This window comes from Callorhinchus milii, unplaced genomic scaffold, assembly GCF_018977255.1.
Source record: "Callorhinchus milii isolate IMCB2004 unplaced genomic scaffold, IMCB_Cmil_1.0 Scaffold22, whole genome shotgun sequence".
In the NCBI taxonomy this organism is placed as follows: Eukaryota; Metazoa; Chordata; class Chondrichthyes; order Chimaeriformes; family Callorhinchidae; genus Callorhinchus; species Callorhinchus milii.
The window spans coordinates 8,138,513-8,163,039 of NW_024704763.1; the positions used below are offsets into that span (position 1 = coordinate 8,138,513).

Sequence of the window (24,527 nt, forward strand, 5' to 3'; positions counted from 1 at the left end):
ACACAGCAATGTCTCAAAAACAGCCATGAAGTAAGTGACCAATTTTAACTGGGGGATTGTTGGCCGTGACACTGGGATGAATTTCCTTCACTTTTCGAATCACAAGCATTACATTGGCATAGCAGCCCAGACTGTATGAGTTCCAAGTCCCAATTTGGCCTTGAACTCACAGCCTTGTGACTCAGAGGCAAGAGCGCTCACAACTCAGCTAAGTCGACACTCAGCTGTATTAACCTTCAAGAACTCACCAAAATGATTATTAACACGGTCAAATAGCTTATTCCCAAAAGTGAAATAACACCTACTTTATCCAAGTTGGGTTTGTAAGCATCTCAATAACCTACCCCTGAGTTTGGCCTGCCGACTGGATGCAGAAGCCACTCATGATTAGAAACTGCAGGAATTGAACCGTATCCTTGAAACGGAAGAGTGAATGAGGCTTGATCTTATAAATCCTGCATCCATTTCCTTTTAGCAATCATTTTCCAACAAATTCTAGCAGGACTTTACAATTTGCCCAGATAAATGAAAACTCTAAAACTTTGAACAGCCCACCACATTGCAATGACTACACTGTAGTGTCCATCCTCCTTCAGATGCTGTGATTAAGAGGTAAATAGGGCTCCGCTGGTTCCAAGGTGACATTTTCAGCAACAGAATGTCAAAATCAAGTTAACACTCAATGGTGGTGTCATTAGTCTGAGCCAAGTGGATCCACAATATTCCAAGGTATTGCTAATGGCAGAGCAGCCAGTCTGGCTTGTCAGCAGAAATTGGGCAAGGGGAAGGGTGCAGGCTGTCCTGTGTCCCCCATGGAGCTCTTTTTAACCTAGCAAGCCAAAGCCCTAGTGGTCCTAGCTGGACAAGCAGCGGGAACATGTGTGTATTCCATTCAAGACGCAGGAAAGTTTCTACATGTGGGTGGAATACATGTGTGGAACTCTCGGTCTGGCTTTAATAATCCTTGCATTTGATATAGCGCTTTTCACGTCGGGAGGACGTCCCAAAGCGCTTCACAGAACACACTGTAAAGCGAATTGACTGTATATTTGTGGGCGAACGCGGCAGCCAATTGCGCACAGCAATGTCCCACAAACAGTCGTAGATTGAAAATGATCAATTTATTATTAGTTTTTTTTCTGGTTTTGGAGGGATTATTATTAGGGTCTGTGTGGAGTAAGGAAACTTGCCCAAGGTTTCGCCCTCTGCCTGGAATTGAACTCAGGTCTCTCACTTGCAAAGCGAGTGCTCTAACCACTGAGCTACAGGACTCCACTTTGATAGGCTTAAGCATGCTGATGGTATTCTGCATCTGTTCAGCCACCAGCCACCAAAAAACAAATCAAGATGCGACCTGTATATCTGAGCACCAGACAATGTAATATGTATAAAAGAAAAAGGGAATTTAATATGCATAAAGAAAAAATACTTTTCCTTTGTCTTTCTTTCCCCGTCCCCTACTCTACTTGTCCTTATAAACTGCTCCCTTCCAACATCCCCCCAGTTTTGACGAAAGGTCATTGACCTGAAACATTAACTCACTTTCCCCTCTCCCAGCGACTTCTGTTTTAATGTAATATGCACAGCAATCACAGGGTTCTAAAGAGCAAACCAAATTGGCCAATTAGCTTTTGATAATGAAGTACGATGAGGGTTAGATTTTTTTCCATGCATAACTAAAATTGCTCTTTCTTATTTTGCAGGATTGGTATCAGTAAAATAAACATATAATTTTGACTTACGTGTGAAAGCCAAATCCACAATTCTTTATTGTTTCTTTAAGCCAAGTTTTCCTTGGTGCAGGTACTTGAGCTAAGCCTACCTTTAAATTAGCTTCACACACCATTTGCTTCCCAGCCTTGTGGCACCCAACCGACATGAACCTTTGACATAAATCATACCACAGCAATTTATTCAGACCTGTCGCTTTCTCAGCGTCTCACCTTTTGCCTCATTGGAAAGACAGCAACATTACAGTTAAAAACAGCTTCTTTCTTCCAGAGTGCAATAAACCATCCGCTTTTATGCTGCATATAAATAAATAAAATATGGTTTCTCAGGCAGCCTGGAACAATGAAAGATTTGTTCTCAGTTGTATGTGATTAGAGAGTAGTCACCATGTAGATCCGACGTCTCACTTGTACAACCAGGGAATCAAAGATTTATTGGGTCTTGTGCCTTTTATTTCCCTCAAGGCGTAAAATGCATTTTAGTCATTTCGCCAGCACTTTCTACAGTCTAGAGCTGTGAAAATATTATGACTTGAAATAATAATGGAGTAAAATGAGACCAACCAAGGTAATAAATCCCAGTGTTTTCTAGCCCCATTACCGATCATAACTTTACACTGGTCCAAAAGGGATCTTAACACCCCCCTCTCCCCCAAAATGTAAACATAAACCACCTGAACCACTAAAATTAAAAAAGGTTCTGCTGAAAAGACTAACCTTGGCAGAATTGGCCTCAAAGGACTGCACATCATAAAAATAATAATAATCCTTGCGCTTGATATAAGGTAGAAGAAAGTGGTGCTGGTCAGGGACTGGATGTGGGGGAGAAAGGATAATTTGTGGAGTCCTGTAGCTCAGTGGTTGGAGCACTCGCTTTGCAAGCAAGAGACCTGAGTTCGATTCCCGTCAGGGTGAAACCTTGGGCAAGTTTCCTTACTCCACACAGAGCCTAATAATAATCCCTCAGGAAAATAAAACAATAATAAATTAAATAAAAATGTGGTTATTCAATCCACGGCTGTTTGTGGGACACTGCTGTGCACAATTGGCTGCTGCATTTCGCCCTCAAATATACAGTCAATTCACTTTACAGTCTATCCTGTGAAGCGCTTTGAGACGTCTAGAAGACATGAAAAGCGCTATATCAAATGCAAGGATTATTATTATTATTATTATTGATATAGCGCCTTATCAAGTCTTTGAGACGTCTCAAAGTGCTTCACAGAACACACTGCAAACTGAATTGACTGTATATTTTGTGCAAACTTAGCAGCCAATTGCGCACAGCAGCTTCCCGCAAACAGTCGTAGATTGAATAACCACATTTTTAAAAATTATTATTATTATTTGAAGGGAATATTATTTAGGGTACTTATTATTACCCCCAGAAAAGCAATCCGCCAATCGACTAACAACCGGGTTCATACTTACTGCTAGGTGAATGGAGGCATGTGGAGGAAGAAAACTTGCCTAAAATTTCGACCTGCCCAGGAATCGAACGCAGGTCTCTCGTTTATGAAGCAAGTATTCTAACCACTAATCTACAGAACTCCACTGTCTAGATCAAGGAAGTACAACTTATGGTAGGGCTGCATTATGCCTTCGTAGAATAGTCACATGAGTTGCAAACTGGCTATCGCTGAGCTGGAGGCCTGTTGGCCAGGACCCAGAGAGAAACTCCCTTCTCTTTTCGAATAGCGACTCGAGTTTTTTAACATCCAACCTAACAGGAAGACAGGACCTCGGTTTAACATCTCAACTAAAGTTCAACACCTTTAACAGCACATCACTGCTCCATCACTGCAATGGAGTGCCGTAAGCTTAGAGTCACCGATGTGGGAGCGGAACCTTCTGACTCAAAGAAACAAGTGCGACTGACTGAGCCAGGCTGACACACAGTGACTGTAGAACTAATCTCCTTTTATAGGTTCACAATGCAGTTTTAGCTGGTTAGACTCCAGCACTTACCCCAAAGCACACTCTGGGGTCCTTTGGCCTTGGCTCTTGCCAATCTGGGTCTAATACTCTCCAGAATTAGGCAAGCAGGATACTTCCCTCCAGGGAGAGAGTGCATATTCCAGTCTGGTTTGGATACTCTTAAGCATGGTGATGCGCTCTAAACGCTACCCTGTGTGGAGGGCACTGCATAAGTGCAAGTTGTTGTTGATGGGTTTCCGCGTGTGTCAGACACCCGGCCGCCCCCACACAAAAGTTCCAAAGCAGCAAAATTGCCTGAATTTGTTCATAATAGAAACGTATTTCTTTTAAATCATGAAATTTACTTCTTCACAACACAGTTCCAGGCTTCGAGGAGCTGGTCTGTGGAACGGGACTGGAAGGGCATTCGCTGGGTGGAGAAAAGCTCGAGGAAATGCAAACAGTCAGCACGACTCGAAACTGCCCGAGTCGCAACCGGTGACGCAACTAATTGCTTGTGGAGCAATCCTGCTTCTGATTAGAATCTGTTTGGACACATTGACTGTTCGCACCGATTCCTGTGTCAAAATAAAGCTCAGCGAAGGCACACTGTGGGCTGTGATGCTGTGGCATGTAGACAGTAGGAGAGAACCTTTTTTTTGATATATCGTTGGGAGAAAATAAATGGAAATGTGGGAAGGACAGATGGCGTGTGGGGCATGGCAGCTGGTGTGAGGAAGTAAGACGAACGGAACACCTTAATCCTAAAGTGACTCCATCGCTCAATGATTCATCACACATCCTCACTCCTCCGCACTGTATCCGCACCGTACAAACCTAGAAATGTTTGAATAAAAGATAAATGTTAACGGCGTGTTTCAGACCCGTCAGAGTGTCAGCAGGTAAAGCAACAAAGTCTGGTTCAGTCATAATAACAATCCTCGCATTTGGTATAACGCCTTATCACGTCTTCGAGACGACTCAAAGCGCTTCACGAGATATACGGCAAAGTGAATTCACTGTGTTTTGTGGGTGAAACGCGGTGGCCAATTGTGCACAGCAGCGTCCCACAAACAGTCGTGGATTGAGTGACCAACTTATTATTATTATTTTACTGCTTGCAGATAGGCTCAGAGTGTGTTCAGAGCAGAATATTCTTGGTGTCAGGGGGAATGAGACAGCTTCTACTGTCCACAGCGGAGATAAATGTACCACCTGATTTCAGACCGAGAGCCCAAGTTTCAAAGCAAATTATCTCAGGTTGTAAAAATGCAGCTTTTCCTTTCACTGCCTACGCACATCTTTGGCAACGCTTGCCACATTGAGCTGGGGATGCCAAGGATATGGTCCACCCTCACCCCACGCCCTCCACAAGAAGGTCTGTTGGTTCCTTTAATGGGATAATAACACGCTGCGTCTTCTTTTCTGTAAAGGGTTTGATGCTTCCTGAGTCAAGCGTAAATTTATATCAACAAATAAATATATATATTTTAATTTAAACAAAAAAAATCAAAAACCTGTGTGCTGAGGCTAAAGAATGTATAGACAGACATGTTGGCTTGACATCTACTGGATTGTATCGTAAAGGAAGCGATTCAAAAGCTCGCAGTAAGAGTCAAGGCAATACAGTCAAACATTGACCACAGACCGAGAAAAACAGATGTACTAGAATTGCCCGTGGGTGTATTGTGGTTTATGAGGGGAAACTGGTGTACATCACATGCCCTGGCTTTCAGGAAGCACAGGATTGAGTGTGGAGATGAAAGCTCGTGAGACCTGAATGAAGTTGTAAACTGCATTATTAATTGACTTGTCATGGGAAGCACAAGAGAGTAGTTGTCCACGAATAGCTCGAATTGGACAACTTTAATCCTCAGGGTTTGGTGTCGAGAGCCTCATATCTGCAATAATTTTACTTTGGAAAAACTTAAGACTTCACCAAACTGAATAGGAAGGAAAGGACGAATGTTTAAAGAGGAATATATTCTTCTCACAGGTCAAGGTAGCTGGGAAGACAAAGGACATTTAACACCAAGAAAACCAAATAATAAAAGATAAATATGATTTGTGTTTTTTAATATTTTGTATCTCACAAGTGAGAGGAGCTGGGATCGATTCCTGGGCAGAGCGAAACATTGGGCAAGTTTCCTTATTCCACAGACCTTTCTTTACATGGCAGTAAGTAGGAACCCGGTTGTTAGTGGATTAGTGGATTGTTTTCTGGGGATAACAAACCCTCCAAATAAATTTAGTCACTCAATCTACAACTGTTTGTGGAACACTCCTGTGCAAAATTGGCAGCCGTGTTTCGCCCCAAAATACAGTCAATTCACTTTACAACATATTCTGTGAAGCGCTTTGAGACGTCTCAATGACACGACAAGGCACTATATCAAATGCAAGAATTCTTATTATAGCTGCAAGGAATTTGTGCAAATGAAGGAGCTCAGTAACCAGAATCAGAATAGATGAAATAAACATATAGATGCATCTGAAAATATAAAGGTGCAAAATAAAATCCAACTGCACATCTCAATGTGAACATTACCAAATTCAGGAAATTCAGGGCAACTTGTTGTTTGAGAGGATTGTGTGATACAGTGAGTTAAAAACATTTGAGTTTCACCTCTGTGGCCTGGATACAAGCCCAGACAGATGGATGACAGTCTTCTCTCTTAAACACTGAGATGGTGGCTACCATATCTGTGAGACGTTTATTATTCCTTGTTAAGTCTCAGCAAGGGCACTCCTTGCTGGATGAGCACTGATGTGGAAGTTACAGAAGTCGATGGTTTATTCAGCAGGCCCCCTGCTGATGGAAGCAAAAACAAAATCCTCGAGGAGGATTTCAGCATTCACTGTCAGCAGAACATGCTGCGGTTTCCTCTCTGCGAGCATTACCAGAACTGTAAATTACTCACTCATTCGCTGTGCGTCCAGCAGCCACATCTAAAATACTGTAACAGCATGAGAAGGTCTCCGGGATGATTTTAAAAGCGAATGCTAATGTATTATTTTTTCAGACATCTTGCATTTGCTGTACCTCTGAAAGCCTGGAACTCATGTGAAGGACCTGCTGTATGGCACTGATGTCAATACCCATAAAAGTGCTTTTGGACATTTTAATAGATTTCAGAGGAAGGATGGGGTTAATCTTTGACCCCATTTATGTCTGGAAACCGCAGTGTTAACCAAGTTGCATTTAAATTTCATCTCTTTTTCCAGCTAGTAGGGTCAGAATATATTTCAGTGTCTGCAAGCCCATGCGAACAGCATAGCTTTTGAAACAATAAACATGTGCACTTTCTACTTCACTTTGCAGTAAAATTAGGTTGCATTCATTTTTTTTAAAAGATACTCTATATGAATTATGTGCCGAGTTAGACTTGACCAGATTGCAAATTTCACCCCCCAAAAAAACTGCAAGAAAGAACGAGTGTGTGGAGGAAGGTTTTTAAACATAATAGAGCCATTGTACATTCTTTGGAAACACATCTCCTGAGATCAGAGGCAGTGAGATTGATAGAGCCAGAATACTTGCTGAATATAAACTCACGCAGGCCAATATTAAACACATTTCTAAGCCCATATTTGGTAATGTTGAAATCATTCGATGAAACGATGCAGGAAGGACTTGTGGTCATTTTTTTCTGAGGGGCAGCAATACCAAGGAATGCAATGCTTTTGTGAAAGGTCCATTGCAAATTCACAACTAACATGTCTATGAATGAATCACGCTGCTCTTGAAACTATCTGCTCCTTCCTATCTCTGTGACCTGCTAAATCATTACAGACCTGCCCACCCCGGTCACTCAGCGGACCTCGGCCTGCTCCATGTCGGCTGCCCGGCCCACTCTATCCTACCCCACCATCGTCGGTCAGGCTTTCAGCCACTCTACCCCTTTGCCTGGCTCCCTCCCTCCCCTGCGTCCTTCAAAGCCTGTCTCTTCAACCACGTGATCCAACCCCCAGCATATGTCCAAATCCCTGAGGTCCCAGCACCTTGGGACGTCCTCCCAACGTGAAAGATGCTGCACAATTGTAATTTGTTGTTGTTATTGTTGCTGCAGCTGATGGCAGGAGCAAAGGTCCACCTTAATTCATGTTGGCTCATTTACCCGTCCGCCCGGTGACTGCATGACAGACGGGAAAGAATTCTACCGTTTTGAGATCTGGGTTATATGAATTAAGAGAAGATACATAATGAATTCTAAGCAGGTGGGATAAATGACCATTTCAAATCTATCTGGTTGGTAATGAGGGTGAGAGATTGTTTCAGTGAATGTGTACCAATTGAGTTTAAAGTAAAACAGGACAAATCAGCAGTTTGTTACCATTTATTTCTCCAGAATGATACGGCCACATTAACATCCCGGAATGACGGTGTTGTACATTTTGTTTTCTCAATTGGAAAAAAGGTTGATATTCCATTTTGAAAGAATTACTGTACTGCACCTTCGGTTCAGCGCCTTGGGACGTCCTCCCGACGTGACTGGCACTATACAAATGTAATTTTGTTGTTGTACTGTAAAAAGTGAATACAGACAATACTTACATAACAGCAAGGCAGCTATTTATAACAGCAACTATCTTTACATGTATTGTACTATAAATGCCCTCTTCTAAATCGTACAGAGATCAGTTAAAGATTCAGACCAGGTCGTCAGAATTACTCAGGGGTTGAACAATAGCACTGTGACTAATTGTACTACAGTTAATGTAACTCCAACTGATCATAATATTAGTACTGGAGTCGACAAGACACATTTTAATAGTATTATCTTAAAGAAACCAAATGCAGGTCCTCGTTTTAGGCCCATAAAGACCATCCTGTGTCATCCTGGTTCAAGCTCTTCCTAACTAGATAAGTGATTATATCTATACTGAATTCACTGATCCTCCCAGCATGACCAAATAAATTGAACTATAAATTTCACTATTACACAATACCATATACTATAAACCTCAATACGCAACAGGACCTGTGATGAAGCATGATTAATATTCGATTTGTGTTAGAAGCTTCTCAAAAATATATTATTCAATACCTTAATTACCATCCTCTCTCATTTCAAACTTATGCAAGTGTTTACGGATGGTCAACATTTGTGCATAAGAATGGCTGGCCATTCACTGAGGTTCAGTAAATGACTCCATATATTTATCAAACAACATACAGTACATTTACAGAATGGCCAAATTTATTCCTAAGGTGCCAAAGTGTGATACATGAGGCAACCCTCTCTCTGGGGACATTCCATACTTAGGTATGAATTACTAGGAAAGCAAGGATTCCGGTACCTCCAACATTTGAGAACTAATTTAATACCTACTTGTCATAATCAAAGGAAAGGTAATGGTTTACCACATGCACTTTTCTGGATCGTGATTTCTCAATGCAAATGAAATTGATAACAACACCCTCAATAAAGCCTTTATAATCATAATTCTCTACAACCAAGGGATATCAAAAAATCAGTGGCCATCCTGAAAGGTAACTATGACAATTGCACTAAAGTAATATTCATGAAATGCTCTTCGTTTGATTGAAAAGTGTGATTTGGCTAAATGAGAGAAGTCAAATAGTTAAGAGCATATTTGTTCCTTCAGTTAACTGGATAATACCTCAATATTATTTTGTTATATATGCGTGGCCTTTTAAGTCCCCACACAAAGCAAAACCATTTGTTGAATTAAACCCACGGTTTGGATGCTTCATAAAATAGTTTGCCAGTAGCGAATTAGACTGAATGATTAATTGAAAAAATCCAAGAAGTTTTTTTTTAAATAAAAAAAATAAAAATCCACAGTACCAATTGACGCCTTACAGCAGTGAAATATTTATACTACACCCCATCAAAACTTCACTGAGCACCACTTATTAGTTCCAATGGAGTTATCACATTTTTAAGCAGTGGACTCTGATATTTCAGGTTCATCCACAGAAATGATCAGTGCTGAAACAACCTTTAATTACAACTGCTCAGCTCGGTATCCTGGCTCTCAGCATACATCAGCTCTGATGTGAAATGGTGGCTATGTCGGCGCTGTTGTTTTATAGACTGAAAAAACAATGCCATTCACAATGGTACGTTATGTTGTTCCTATTAATTTGAAACTCATTTATTTATCAGCGCATAAAACACACAGATTATAATAAGAGGCTATTCCCTCCAGGCTGCTACCTCCTTCCTCCAGAGTGTGTTCTGCTGATAAATGAATGTGTTCATACCCATTCACACACATACCGTTCTTTGCGGGTAGCCCAACAGAAAAGCAGTACTGTAGTCAGGGCACAGGGGAGGAAAATGGTCCAATTTTGCAGCAGTCTATCATTTCAGTTGCATTAAGTAGATCAGATTCCAGGGGCAGTGGCAACGTACGAGGGGAATAAAAATGGATCCAGACTATACCAAGCTAGAATTATTCTAACTATTAATGTTGATTATTGTCAGCTGCACTGATGTTTATCAAAAAGAATGACAATCAAGTAAGTCCATGATAATTTGCATAACAGGGTATTAAATGTCTTCTTTACTTAATGGTTAAACAGCTGTATTGCAAACTGCTTCCAAAAGCCATGTTTATTCACAGGAATTTGGGTTAGCAAGTCAGAAGTGTTTAGTATGTCCAACCACTCATCTCTGTAATCTATATTCCCCTATATTTTCTGTTTCGTCTTCAAATTTCAGTCACAATTATTTTACTAATAACTAACTAAACTCTTAAGTGAACATTTTCTTCTCGTGTGCTAGCGTCTGAAAGCTAGGATGTGAAGTGCGTGACTCCAGCATCCAGGAATGTAAAGTTTGTTTGTAATTATTTTGTTCAAGTATGGCCTATTATAGAAGGACGATTATGCAATATTCTGATTTAGAAACATGTAGGACCAGCAAGCTACAACAGAGGCTGTTGTGTTCAAATAAATTCCCTTTTCAATCACTGTAGGTTAACAAGTTATAAACAAATGAGAAGCTGCTTCGAGAACGCTAACCACATCCATCGCGTTCCCTGTATTCTAAACCAAAGGATCATCCACAGAATTGACAAAAAGAAGTGTTGAAAATCACAACTATCCCAGAGAAAATACATGTACGTCTCCTAACACCACAAATCCAACTGGAACAAACGCGCCTAGACTATTTTGATTACCTTTACAATGTCAGCACTATCAAATCAACACACTCACTGCTAGAATAATAGCTTTTATATGATCAGATCTAATTTAAATTGGTTTCTTTAAAACAGATAAGTTTTACTGGTGCAATATACAAAATGAATTTCCCTAACATCGCTCACTCACCAGAATTTAAGCACTGTACACAGCTTCACAATCTCTTGGCAATAGTGATTAAGAATGGCCGATCAGCAAGTAAGATCTGTGGCCAATTTGACTAAATTCTCAGTGGTAGCTCTAACTGTCAGTCAAAACGTTACTCAACGGAGATGCAATAACTCCTCAGAGAGAATTAGTAAAAGCCTTGTCCTCTTTGCTTCGGATTCAATGGCAGATTTTTGTTGTACTAATCTGACTCAAAGCAAAGATTATTAGTAGTAGTTTGATGGCACAGGCAGGAAGTCTCACAGTGACACTGTGCATGTATGGCCTCTTCCTCCTCAAGTTTGGTTTTATGCCCTATAACCATCCAGCTTATAAAAGTTGGCTTAAGTATTACTGCGATAGGCTGGCTGTCAGTATGATAACATATAGACAAAATTTTCTTGGAAGGAGATCTAAATTGAAGTTTCACCTGGAGAGTAAATTTAATTTGTGTTTCCCAAAATTGTGGAATGTAATGAATGATGAAGTGAAACGTTTAGCTTATTACTTGGTGTGGTTTCTATGCTGAAACCCCAAGTCCATTTTTAACTATCAGCTCCAGAGCTGTCTTTGTCCTCAAAGTACCAGTTCTTCCCCAGCCCCTCTAGCCTCACCCCCCACGTGTGAAGAGCAAGCTATGTGCAGATAAGGATGAAGCAAAAATATTTTTCTACTGAGCTTGTGTACTGAGCCCCTTTTTCTTGGCAACACAAAATGTGTTATGGCTTCTATGGGCATGCAATGCATATTTACATATGTTCTCTGAAATACATTTAAGCCATGCATATGAAAGCAATGCCTGGAGTGTAACAAACAAGGAATGTAATTAGAACAGAACAGCTAAATGATAAAACATTGGCGTTTTTAAGACTGAAAATGTAGGTGGCTACAAGCTGTTCTTTTCAGCTGTTAATATCACAACGGGCAAACCGGAGCCTGTCTGTTTTAAAAAGTGAGGTTTGCAGCACCTCAACCAAATACAATTAAACCTTCAACAAGAAGGAATGGCCATTTTAATAATTTTAATTAAACATGTTTTCACATAAGCTCTTCTGCAAGAAAACAATTGTGTGCTTTGTGAATCCAGAGGGAAAACGGCCATCAACCATGCAGAACCCCACGCTGTATCCTTTAGGCTAGTAAGACTTACTAATTGCAGGAAAAGTCACCCAAATTAATTGCTTTTCACTAAGAGCTCAGGGAGAAAAACAAATAGTAGTCATTTGTCCCTCATGTTCAGTGGACCCGTTAACATGATTAGCACTTCAGGAGGATTTCAAACACAGAAATAAGTAGGTTTTTCAAACTCCGTTCAGGTTATTCCATAAACATGAATCTCGAAATTGAGATTACAACATCCAAGTGCTAGATTTTATAGTTCCCGGAGTAATTATTACTTAAGCAGCCAAGAGTGCAATCCCTCTAGATTTATGCATGTAAAATTTCCAGAACTCATCTTATGGTTGATGCTCTGTTTAAAAAGCAAAGTTACATATTAGAATATGTGGGATGTAATAAAATTCTTCTGGTCCTGCCTTCAATAGGGTAACTCCACCTCAGTTACCTCACATTTTCATAACACATAGACTGCACCCAGGAAAATATACAACTAACAAAATCACACAATTGGGAGCTTCACGTGAATGGGGCATTCGGCAGCACTTCTTCAGAACAAACTGCTTCCTCATCGCCTTAGGATTAATTGTTCCCATTATCTGACCGACAGGCATGACATTATATATATGCTTTTTGTTTTGCTAAAGTTGGAAGTGATCCATACATCACAAACACTTTTTCAATATCAATAACATCACATTGTTAAAAGGTATTTGCACATTTTTTTCTACAGTGAACACAGTTTCAGTTTCTAGTGCACACACAAATATCAGCTGTTTGCCGCACGCACAAGAGCTCTATCCTGGAACAATAAATACAAAAAAACAACCTACAGTGCATTTTCCGAACTGAAGTTTTATCCTGAATCCAGGGAATACTCTGTAAACTGGCAAGGTGTAGTATACAGGGGCTCACATCTGGTTGTTGTAAGCATAGTTAGGAGTGTCTGAGTATTGTGGGTTCTGCATGGTTCCCTGCACAGCACCCACAGCTGCTTGTTGGGCTGCCTCCTGGACATGTGGGTTCTTCCACGCTCCTGTTGTCCATTCCTCCTGAGCTTTGCTCATGCTCCCTCCACTGCCGCGATAATACTTATGAACCTGAGAGAGAGAAAGGGAAAGTTTAAATGATACACCAAAAAATACTTAAGAACATACAAAATGCTAGACATTAAAAAGACCAAGGTCCATCTAGTTCGCCTTCTACTTTACTGGCGGTCGCGTGTATGTCCCAAACTCCCTGTGTACTGTATCCCATAATGTTATTTCCTAAAAGAAAACTATCTAATCTGTGTTTGAAAGACTCAACACTTCCTGCTTCAACTGTCTCCCACAGGTTTACTATTCGCTCACTGAAATAGAGGTTGCATTGATTAATTCTGAATTTACTCCCTTCAATTGCAGGCCGTATCCTCTGGTTTTACTATTTTTGACTAATTGGACCATCAAAGCATGAGAGCCTGACAACAAATCTGTTATTAAAATAACTTAAAAATCATTTAAAATTGAAATGACTATAGATATCCTCAACGTTTATCCCATACGTTTCTCCACATGATAAGTTCACTTACATCAGATTAGAATGCTAGCCAGCTATGAAAAAATTAACATTAAGGCATAAACCGTTGTACACTGTTAATTCCAAATTGAAACTGAGGCAAGTGCAGCAACACCTGAAGGAATTTGGTGCAGTTATCGTACATCCATCTATATCAAACATGCCGCAGCTCATTAACTACAAGCAAATGGCATCATATTTCTAGAGCAAAGAAAACACAGGCAGAGCTCAGAACAAGCAGTTTTAGAGAAGGTGAACTTTACACTAAAAATTGATTATGGGGTCTGGCATTTGTTTACACTGGCAATGTACAGTAATGGTGTATTAATTGATTCCAAAATGTGGCAGCTGTACTCATTAGGAGCTCAGCGCTGTACAATTACTCTTATACTATCATTTGTTACGCTGAAACGAAACATTTTTTGAATGCAAAACCACTACATTATATATTGCATTTAATATCAAACTTCAATCAATAAGTATTGCTCCTCAATGAATATTTCGTGCAGCTATTTCATAGCAGTATAGACAGTGGATTCTAGACACTTCTATAAATCTATTAAAATAAGAATGATTCTGTGAAAGAAAAGAAGAGAAATCTTTCCAAGCATGGTCAAAGTGATTTATAATGATTTCTGGACTGCTCAGAAAATTAAAATTATAATAATACTTATATTTGATAAAGCACCTGATATTAATAATATTTCCATTGATATAGCACCTTATCACAGCTTCGAGACATTTCAAAGCACTTCACAGAATATATAATGTATTTTGTGGCCGAAACGTGGCAGCCAATTGCGAACAGCAGCATCTCACAAGCAGTCGTGGATTGAGTGACCAGATTATTATTTTTTATTACGATGTTGAGATATACTGTAAAGTGGATTGACAAATAAATAAAGTTCCCTTATTTACTTAGAAAATCTCACTCCGTTGCCCTGTGAGGATTTAGTTGCGAACCATAGCATGAGAGTGGCTGAATCGTATTGTGCTTACCTTGGTCAGAGCAATGAAGGACATCACAGCCATAGCTGTAAACATCAACGTGGGGATCAGCATCACAACTGCTGAGCCAACGTTTGTTCCAAAGAAGGAAATCGTAGCAATCCAGCCACTGTTAGGGAGAAATGACATCCATCAGCTGAAATCTGCGCACGTGTGTGTGTATGTTAAGATTTATTCACAATAATTACACGAGAAGTTAAAATGGCTAAAGCCTCAGGAAACTCAAACGTTTGTAAATACTGTATGTTGAATACAAACTGGCTTCATTGTAAATGACTGACCACAGTTTCTGCCTCTGTGAGTTAGTTTGCAAGCTTTCATTTCAAATACAGTAAAAATCCTTTTGAATCCAGAGAGAAATCCTCCTGGGAAAGGGAGGTTTCACTTGCTGAGGGATATCTTCTTGTGGCTGAGCAAGCTCCAAGGTAAAGTGCTTGGTAACATACATTTGGAATCAAATGGATCCGATCCTTTATTGTGGTTTCTGTAGTCTGATACTTGAGTAGGCTCTCCGCAGTTCTCCATAGAACTCCATCCCACAGTCCCTCCGCCTCGCCTCTTCTCTTGCTTCCTTCAAGACCCGTCTCAAAACTCTCCTCTTCGATCGTGCTTTCAGTCACCCTCCTAACCCTACCCTCCCCGTCCTCCACCCCTTCTAATCCCTTCTTATCCCACCCACCAGCTCGGGTGCGGATCCCTGACTGTCCAGCGCCTTGGGACTTCCTCCTGACGACAGTATCATCATCCATGGTTACACACGTCACCTTGCTCAACCAGTCCAGAACATTGGCGTCTTGTTTGACCCTCAACTATTTTTTCTACCCCACAACTGCGCCTTGACCTGTTCTGCCTGAACTCCACCTCTGCAACATCACCCGACTCCGCCACTGTCTTACATCGCAGGCCGCCAAAACTTTCATAAACGCCTTCATTACATCGAGGCTCAACTATACAAACTCATTGCTTGTCGGCCTCCCCAACTCCTCCCTCCACAGGCTGCAGATCATCCAGATCTGCAGCCCATGTCCTCTCCTGCACCAGGCTCCGTGACCCTATCACCCCCATCCTCACCTGATTCCACTGGTTTCCCATCACACAGAGGATACAGTTCCAGATCCTGGTCCTCACCTTCAAAGTCCTCCATGGTCTTGCTCCCCGCAACCTATGCGACTTCCTAACCGCCTACCATCCTGTTCGCTCCCTCCGCTCAGTGGGCTCCGGCCTGCTTCACATCCCCCGCCTCGCTCACCGCACTATTGGCGGGCGGGCTTTCTGCCACTCTGCCCCCACCCTCTAGAACTCCATCCTGCAGTCCCTCCACCTCGCCCCCTCCCTTGCCTCCTTCAAGACCCACCTCAAGACACTCCACTTCAACCATGCTTTTGATCTCCCTGCTTCCCCCCCTGCCCTCCACCCTCCCTGACCCCAGCTCAGGTGCGAAATTCTATCTGTCCAGCGCCTTGGGACGTCCTCCCGACGTGAAAGATGCTACACAAATGTCATTTGTTGCTGTTGTTCCCCAAGGAGAGGTCAGCACCTGGAGAGACATGTCCATGTATTGCAAGGTATGTGGAGATGAGGGAGTTCTCTCAGGAATTTGGTGGGGCTTATTTTGCTCCTTGCTGTCATAGTATCTATAACATCAAATCCTCCAACTTCCCAAACATCAACTGACAAGCCGAGCGCTGGCAACTAAAGATGTACTCAAACATTAACCTCTCCCCCCGTTCCTGAGTGGCAAAATGCTCCGAAACAAGTAGATGTTCGGCCTTTTTTCAACTGAGAACAGATCAACAATTAATGTGCAACCAAGCATGCTGCTCACACAACAAACAACGTCAGATTTGAAGCAACTTTGCTTGCAGCTGATTTAGGTTTGCGTGTAGAGAATTATTCATAGGATTGAGGAGAATATGGCAAGGAAAGCCAATTGCTTATCTTTGTTACAGTGACATCATTAACATATGGTATATTCATTTTTTCAGCTTTGAACAAGAAGTTTAAGATGAATTTTTGATCTAGCAAAAATACAAAGTAATGGCACATCTGATAGATCACTGGTTTTCTTTTGTGTTTCAAGCACTTTAGCAGGTTCTAAAAAAAAATCTAGTTTTTTTTGGGGGGAGTGGGAGTGCTGCTCTCCTAGCCATATTGTTTGGTGGTCTTATCAACACAATTGCAAAAACCTTGGCTCTTAATTGTCTGATTTATAGTCACTATTGTTAATGTGCCCTGAAATACCCCATCTTTTCAATGACAAATCGAAACCTTAGCTTGAGAAGGGAGGAGTAACAACACAACAGCAAAACAGAATTGAAAACAGCCCAAAATAACACCAAATAAAAGGTTATTGTAACCAGCCAATGTGCAAATCAACCCGTGTTAATTTGCATTTGACTATTTCTCTAAGTCTGTCATCAACACCTGCCTCAGTTTCAGAGATCAGAATGTGATCAGGTTGTGATAAATTAGATCATTATTTGGGGAGGATAAGTTTGCAGGGCTACGGGGACAGAGCATGGGAGTGGGATTGATTTGGATAGCTCTTTTAAAAGAGCCGGCACAGACCTGATGGGCCCAATGGCCTCCTTCTGTGCTGTATAATTCTATGATTCTATGAAATACTCATTAAAGCTGCTCAACTCCATCAAGGTTCATTTTCAGAAAAAGATTTTGATTGTTACAGGCAAGGAGAAAACTGGCAAAGGCATTGCTGCTTTTGTGTTTACACTGGAATTTTGATTTCAGCAATTGTGAATAATTACATTTAGTATACAACACAAGATTCCATTTATAAAGCGCCTTTCACGTCAGGAGGACGTCCCAAGGCGCTGCACAGTTGGGTCAGGACCTGAGCAGGGGGAAATGGTCAGGGTGAGGGGAGGGAAGGGAGGGAGCGAGGAGGGGGGAAATGGTCAGGGTGAGGGGAGGGAAGGGAGGGAGCGAGGAGGGGGGAAATGGTCAGGGTGAGGGGAGGGAAGGGAGGGAGCGAGGAGGGGGGAAATGGACAGGGTGAGGGGAGGGAAGGGAGGGAGCGAGGAGGGGGTAGAGAGTCGAGAGGGGAGCTGAAGACTCGGTCAAAGAGAAAGGTTTTGAGACCGGCCTTGAAGGAGGAAAGGGAGGAGGCGGCGAAGGCACTGGGGGATGGAGTTCCAGAGCCTGGGGGCTGAGAGGCTGAAGGCCCGACCACCGATGGTAGGGCGATTGGGGCGGGGGACGTGGAGCCGGAGGAACGGAGGGTACGGGCAGGTAGGTAGGGGGATAGTAGGTCGGAGAGGTAGGAGGGAGCGAGGCCGTGAATGGCCTTATAGGTGAGGATGAGGATCTTGAAATCAATCCTCTGGGGATGGGGAGCCAGTGGAGGCGAGCGAGGGTGGGAGTGATGTGGTCCCGAAGCCTGGTGCGGGACAGTACACGAGCTGCAGAGTTCTGAATGACCTGCAGCTTGTGGAGGGAGGTGGCGGGAAGGCCGGCGAGGAGAGAGTTCCCATAGTCCAGCCTTGAGGTGACAAAGGCGTGGACCAGGGTTTTAGCAGCGTGAGGGGTGAGGTAGTGCCGTAGTCTGGCGATGTTCCACTACCCACTCATATATATGTAGATATAGATATAGATCCCATAAGTATTTTAAAAAAACATACTGAAAATAGATAAAATAAATATATTTCCTACCATTTGAGCTGCTTATCATGCAAATAAAATTAACTGCTGATTGGAGATAAGATAGACACCAAGGCATCTTCCAGATTATTTTGTCTCACCTTCTGAAGACATTCTAAACTGAAATGTCAGAACAAAGTTACATATTGTACAGCTTTGCATGAATAGCCACCTTCATTTGGACAGCCTTGTGTGGAAAGTACAGGCTTGTGATCAGAACTGTGGGAGTACAGAAGGTGTCTGTTTGAGGCTTGCTTGCCTGCACTACCTAAACAGTTTTTCTGGCAGGTTGAGATTGTTTTGTTTTAATGGAGAATGCCTTACATTTGAAGTGCCTTACATTTCTAATTAAGGATAGGTCCAAGTTTGTGAGAACCTATCAACAGGAAGAAAAGTGAGTTTACTCCAATCAAATGAATATGAATTCACAAGGCGAACACAGAACAAATGCTAATTAATGCATCAAGGGTTAGTTGGAACTCTCAGCTTTATTTATAAGCTCAGAAATGCAACTTGTATTTTTAATGAACCACAGATCCTGTATATTGTATTTTAATTGTGAGAACCGTTGCTAACTATGGATGTCTTACATAAAAATTGCTTATATTAACGTCATGATTAGTTCTTTGGTTTGGACAAGACAATGCAAGACACTAAAACAACAACAATTATATAGCGGCCTTCGTGCGGGGTAGCGTCCTGGAGCACTTCACAGTGGCGGAGTCTGACAACGAGCGAGGGGGAGGAGGAGTGGGGAGGTGACCATAAGCACGATCAAAAAGCAAGGTCTTTATGCAGGATTTAAAGGTGGGGAGGGAGGGGCGAGGCGGAGGGATTGAGGGAGAGAGTTCTAGAGCTTCAGGGCCTAGTGGCTGAAGGCACGGCCACTGATGGCGGAAAGCACGAAAAGGAAAGCAACACATAAAATCCAAAAAGCTACTCCAAGAGCGAACCGCTGGGAACCATAAAACCATTCAAAACAATGCAATCAAATATCAGTTCATTTCACAGAAATGGGTGGAGTTGCTTGATTTTTCAACTATTTCCAAAGGGGATTATGCCTTTTCAAATACATTTTTTTGACTCTACGCTCCACACTGACTGCATGAAGAAGATAAGTAATGCAATCGGGGAATAAGAGGGACCGCTATTCCTTTCAGAATATTTGAACCAGGAACTATGATATTTTAGAGTATGATAAACGTGACAAGAATATTCCAAACTTCAGCTGCAAATCTGGCAGTCATATCTGCTGCCAACTATTGAAACCAATGGCTGTCGTTGGACATTTTGTTCCAGATCCATAGGGTCCATTGACTCACATGAAACATCCAAGTGGTTGGTTAAATAGTAGTACATGTCAGAAATGTTTAAAAACTTTAGCATTGAAAATTTTAGGCTTTGTTCTTACCATACTCCCCAGCCAGGGATTCCCACTGCCTGAATAACGCTGATCACCATCTGGGCCATAAATATGAAGAAAAATGCCATAAAGTTGAACGAACTGTCTGACCTACAGTGAGAATATAGAACATGAGGCAATTTTAGTCACCGACCATTTGTTAGTTCAGCTTGCTTTATAATGAAATGTCATAGGTGCATCCAACTATAAAATGAGGTTGGATCAAAATGTTCTCCACAAAATAAGGACATTTCAAATTTGAAACCGTGTCAGTGTATTCAATGAAAAGTGTATTCACATTCTCCTCAAAAGGCTATGCTGTGAGCTGCAGCTATGCTAAGATTTTACCATGTCATACCGACGACATCTGACTGTTCAGCGCTTTGGGACGTCCTCCCGACGTGAATGGTGCTCTATAAATGTAATTTTGTTGTTGCTGTTGATGTGCTTATCATAATGCAAATGATTTGGTGAAGAATTCAACATCATATAGGGTAGAGCTCCAGAGTTTACTGGGGAAGAACATTGCAGAATCCTATTTACAGTTGCCAACATCTCATTTTGTTCTGTAAGGGAACAGATTCTTAATCTTTATAGGAGTAAACAAGCAGCTTGAAATTCCATTGAAGAGTGTTCGGGCTTATCACTGTGAGAAGGAACCAGAATATAGTAATGTGGTTGCATGCTTCATTAGAAGGGTGTGATGGAGACCAATGTGAAAACAATTAACTGGGCATAAAGAACATTAAAAGACAAAACCATGGACAAGGCTCATCGTATACAAAAATGTGTGACAGAATTGTATGTAGATTACAAGTTTCAATGGGGAAAGAGACATTTTTCAGACCTTTTGAATCCTTTTTTTTAACAAAAGAATCCAGATAGTTAAACCAAGTCAATGATTAGAGACCATCAACAAAGATGAACTGAAGGGTAGTCTATTTTTAAGATTAAAATATTATAGATTATCTTTTTCACCTACCTTGCTTCACAGGATAGCACACCTATGGACAGTATTTTATTCTACACTTTTATTCCTAAAGAGAACCCTAAAAGCCTAATTATTGTCACACCATTCCACTTATCACTGGCAAACTACTGATAACAGAAATTCAGCATTAAATCACAAAGATAGCTCATCTTACCACTCTAATTCACATATGCATTTCTCTCTCCCTAAAATTTAAAGATTGTAATAGAATTTGAAATTAAGACAGATCTGCTAGACCAAGCCTTTTTGAAGCAGAATCATGTGAATGGGAAGCATCTAGTGGAATACTGCACATATTCCAACATGTTCACAGGAGCTTCACATCACATGGGATCTTCTGTAGGGTTGGACACACCAACCTTCAAAGACCTTAACTATGTAATAAAGTGCAATGGCCTTTGACTCATGTTCGATAGTTATCCAGGATATGAAAATGGGAAAAAATCCCAATCTTTCAGAATTATGAATCCATACTTTGAATTCAATGCTCATTGCCAAAGGGAAAAAAACTCGCCAGACTTGTTGGGCTTTCTTCATTCTTTGAATCCAAGAATCCTCGATGCACATATTTCAGAATCAGCAGGTTATCTTGCGGGAGGGAAGATTCAGTGAGCAATTCCCGCTTAAGTCTGTCACAGGTTATGCTGCTGGAGTCACTGAGCATATGAGTTCTCTCATTCCACACTATATAACAAGGCAGCTTTACCCACCGGCAATTAGTTTAATTTAACCAAGTGATAGAAACAAAAGGTACTCCCTCTGGAGATTAGAGGGGATCGTAAACTGGGAATGCATCTGTTAAAGATGTGCACATTCCAAGTATGAAACTCTCGCCTACAAAGTAGAATGCGTACGTCTTTCTTTACTTTGTAGTCTCTGAACTTTACCGGAGAGTGATCAAACAATGACCTATGAAAAAGAGGCCCTGGCAGGGAAGATGGAAATCCTCTACGAAAAAGAGTGATCAAAGAAGATTCGATTCTGATGCCTCCATTCAATATTGCCCTATAGAAGTATGCAGTGGTTTCCCTGCTTAAATTTGCAGATGGCACCAAGTTAGAGATATTGTGGAATCAGAGAAGGCAGCAAATGTCTTCCAAAGAGAGCTTTTACATAAAGTTACAGAGTGAAACAGCACAGAAACAAGTCTTTTGGCCCGACTAGTCTGTGCCAGTGTTTATAGTCCACACAAGTCCCCACCCCACCTATTCCCCTCTCCCTCATGTGTGCATCAAGTTTTCTCTTAAATATATTGATGCTATTTGCTTCAACCACAGCTTCTTAAGACATCAACTGGAAAGAATCTGCTAGTGAAGCTTGCAGTCTTCCAGCTATACTCCAGCTAAATAAGGAGGTGTTCTATGATACTGCATCTAGTTCATCTAAAGAAAATCCACAGGCAACGAGATAAACTTGGGATTTCAGCACATTAACAAGCCGTGCAGCCCACTGTTCGGCGAAATCATCCCAATTGATCTGGCAACAAATAATAATCCTTACATTTGGTATAGCGCCTTTCATTCCGGGAGGACATCTCAAAGTGTTTCATAGGATGCACAGCACCACAACTGGTGAAGTCAGTGTAGTTTGACTCAGGTGTAAAATGATTGACTCCACAGATATGAAGATTTTTTTTTAAAGAACGTTGAGGTAAAAATTAACTGGACAGAGAAGTGAAGTAATTCAGGACTGCAGCTGAACATTTAATCTGTGAGAGAATGCAATTGACAAGTGTAAGTGTGAAGTTGCCCTTATTTCAGTGCAGAATGTGATGGATAACTTGGGCAATGTGGTGGCTTGTGCTTTATAAATCTTTAAAAGGGAAAACTGATGCCAATCTCCCCTCTGCTGGTACTGAAACTCTCCGGTGCATGGAGGATGCAGAACACAGAATTAATATTCAATACACAGTCTCCAATTGCAGTACAATCACACTCAGCTGGATTTTCAGATAGAGCACTCTGTAGCAGTGCTCTATGGGGGAGTTTGGAAGAGAGAGAAACTGCAAGAATCAATTTCATCTAGCAGGTTCTGTTGGCAATTACAGCATGGCACTCACAATCCCACCCTCACAGCTAAGAGAAATGAAATAGCATTTATAGACAGATGGGAAACAAAAGATGAGCAAAGATGAGAATTTTGAAACACTGCCTAGTATCCAAAACAATGCTTCATTTTAAAATTGATGCACGCTTTGGTGCCTTTACATGTTTTCTTCTATTTGTTTTCCACAGTGAAAACCTGCATTCGAATTGGGATATCTGGTGGCAAAATTGGAGTGGATTTGTCAGCAATTCTGACAACTCCAAATTCCATCATGGAAACATAATCCTTGGTCAAAGAAATAATCTGAATGTGTGACAAAAGATAAGCAAAATGTGATTTGGTTAATAGCGAACTTGTGTATTCTCAGTGAGACTTTGAGAAGACGTGAAAAGCGCTATATCAAATGCAAGGATTATTATTATTATTATTAAGTAAACTGTGAGGAAAAAAAGCACACAGCAATAATGTTAGACATGCATCTGAAGCCCCACTAACATGGAGGTTTCATCAATGAGTGTAGAAAAAGGGCACTAGTACAAAGTAATTTCTTGGCTAACTACCATGATAACAATTTTCCACTCTTACTAAGTTCCATTTTATATGGGTAATTTTCAAAATATTATTCAAAATGCTTTTGAGCTTTTTCTATAACACAATTAAATGGTTTTAACAGCAGCTCAACAATCCCGTCTCACTCATTGCTTTTGTTGAACCTCCAACCTCAACTGAAGTTCACTAGTTCACCCCTTGAAATGCATGGTTTAGTGTGGATCCACGTGTAATTTATTTTCACCATCTATCCAAATAATAGATGAACCAATTTAGTCTAAAGCATGAAGTCCATGCTTAATGCAAAGTTTCATATGTCAAATTTGTGTGATGCACTGCTTCAGTCATGAAACTCCCTCCTCTGAAAGGCAATGTCTGGTGACTGTGGATGATTCTTCCATCCTCTAAAATCCTGTAAAACAGCAGCTTCTGGCATGAGCCATTGACAGAATGATTGTTGAAAATGCAACTTTGACTGAAGGCTTTAATTTTCAAAGTTCAGCACAGAAGATGGTTATAAATCAGGTTTTGATTTAAACTCAGTCACCTCAGTGTAAAGTATGTATTGGATTTTATCCTATTCCTGCCATTAAGATTATTACAATAATTCAGTTATGAAAAAGGAAACATGCCAATTGCTTCTAAATAAACTGAAAGGGCTTGACACAATAAAGTGAGCTTCGGTCAGTTGCCGGAGCTCCTGCGTGTGAAAGACTAGTATTTAAGCTTTTTTTTAAAATATAAAGTCCTAACGCGACATCCATGTGAATGGGGCTGAGGAAGCGAGTGACAGTTGAGACAGCACTTACCTGAAGGCCTTGTAGATTGGTCTAAACCAGCAAACGTAAGAGCAGGGAGTGAAAAGAATCAGCCAGAGAAAGGCTAGTCCAAAGTTGACAGCTCCACCTCCTCCAATCAACCAAGCTAGGCAGCCAACCAGATTCACTGCGAGCGTGATGCTGTTCACTGCAATAAAGTATCAGGTAGCACACAACTGCATGACTGACTCGCGTTTTGCAGGCCACCCTTTACACGGAGGTCAACACTTCCCTAACACACGCAGTTCGTTAATTACACCGGTTGTGACCAAACCCAAATTTCCTTACTCCAGCGCCTTGGGACATCCTCCCGATGCGAAAGGTGCTATCCAAACAGGATTGTAATTTCTCGCCTACAAAATGTAATCGAATCACTTTACTGTGTATCCTGTGAAGCGGTTTGAGACGGCTCAAA

General features: G+C 41.2%; 1 protein-coding gene across 1 annotated transcript in view; it reads right to left on the reverse strand.

The window, feature by feature from the left end:
• Nucleotides 1-7,970: 7,970 nt before the first annotated feature.
• Nucleotides 7,971-24,527, reverse strand: part of LOC103189125 (secretory carrier-associated membrane protein 5) — a 34,832-nt gene continuing 18,275 nt past the window's right edge. Inside the window, exons 5-8 of the mRNA XM_007909423.2 lie at nucleotides 24,104-24,260; nucleotides 19,718-19,819; nucleotides 14,641-14,758; nucleotides 7,971-13,184 (exon numbers count right to left, since the gene is read on the reverse strand). Of these exons, the coding sequence (XP_007907614.1) occupies nucleotides 12,996-13,184; nucleotides 14,641-14,758; nucleotides 19,718-19,819; nucleotides 24,104-24,260 (566 nt within the window). The 3' untranslated portion in view covers nucleotides 7,971-12,995. The remainder of the gene's footprint in view (nucleotides 13,185-14,640; nucleotides 14,759-19,717; nucleotides 19,820-24,103; nucleotides 24,261-24,527) is intronic.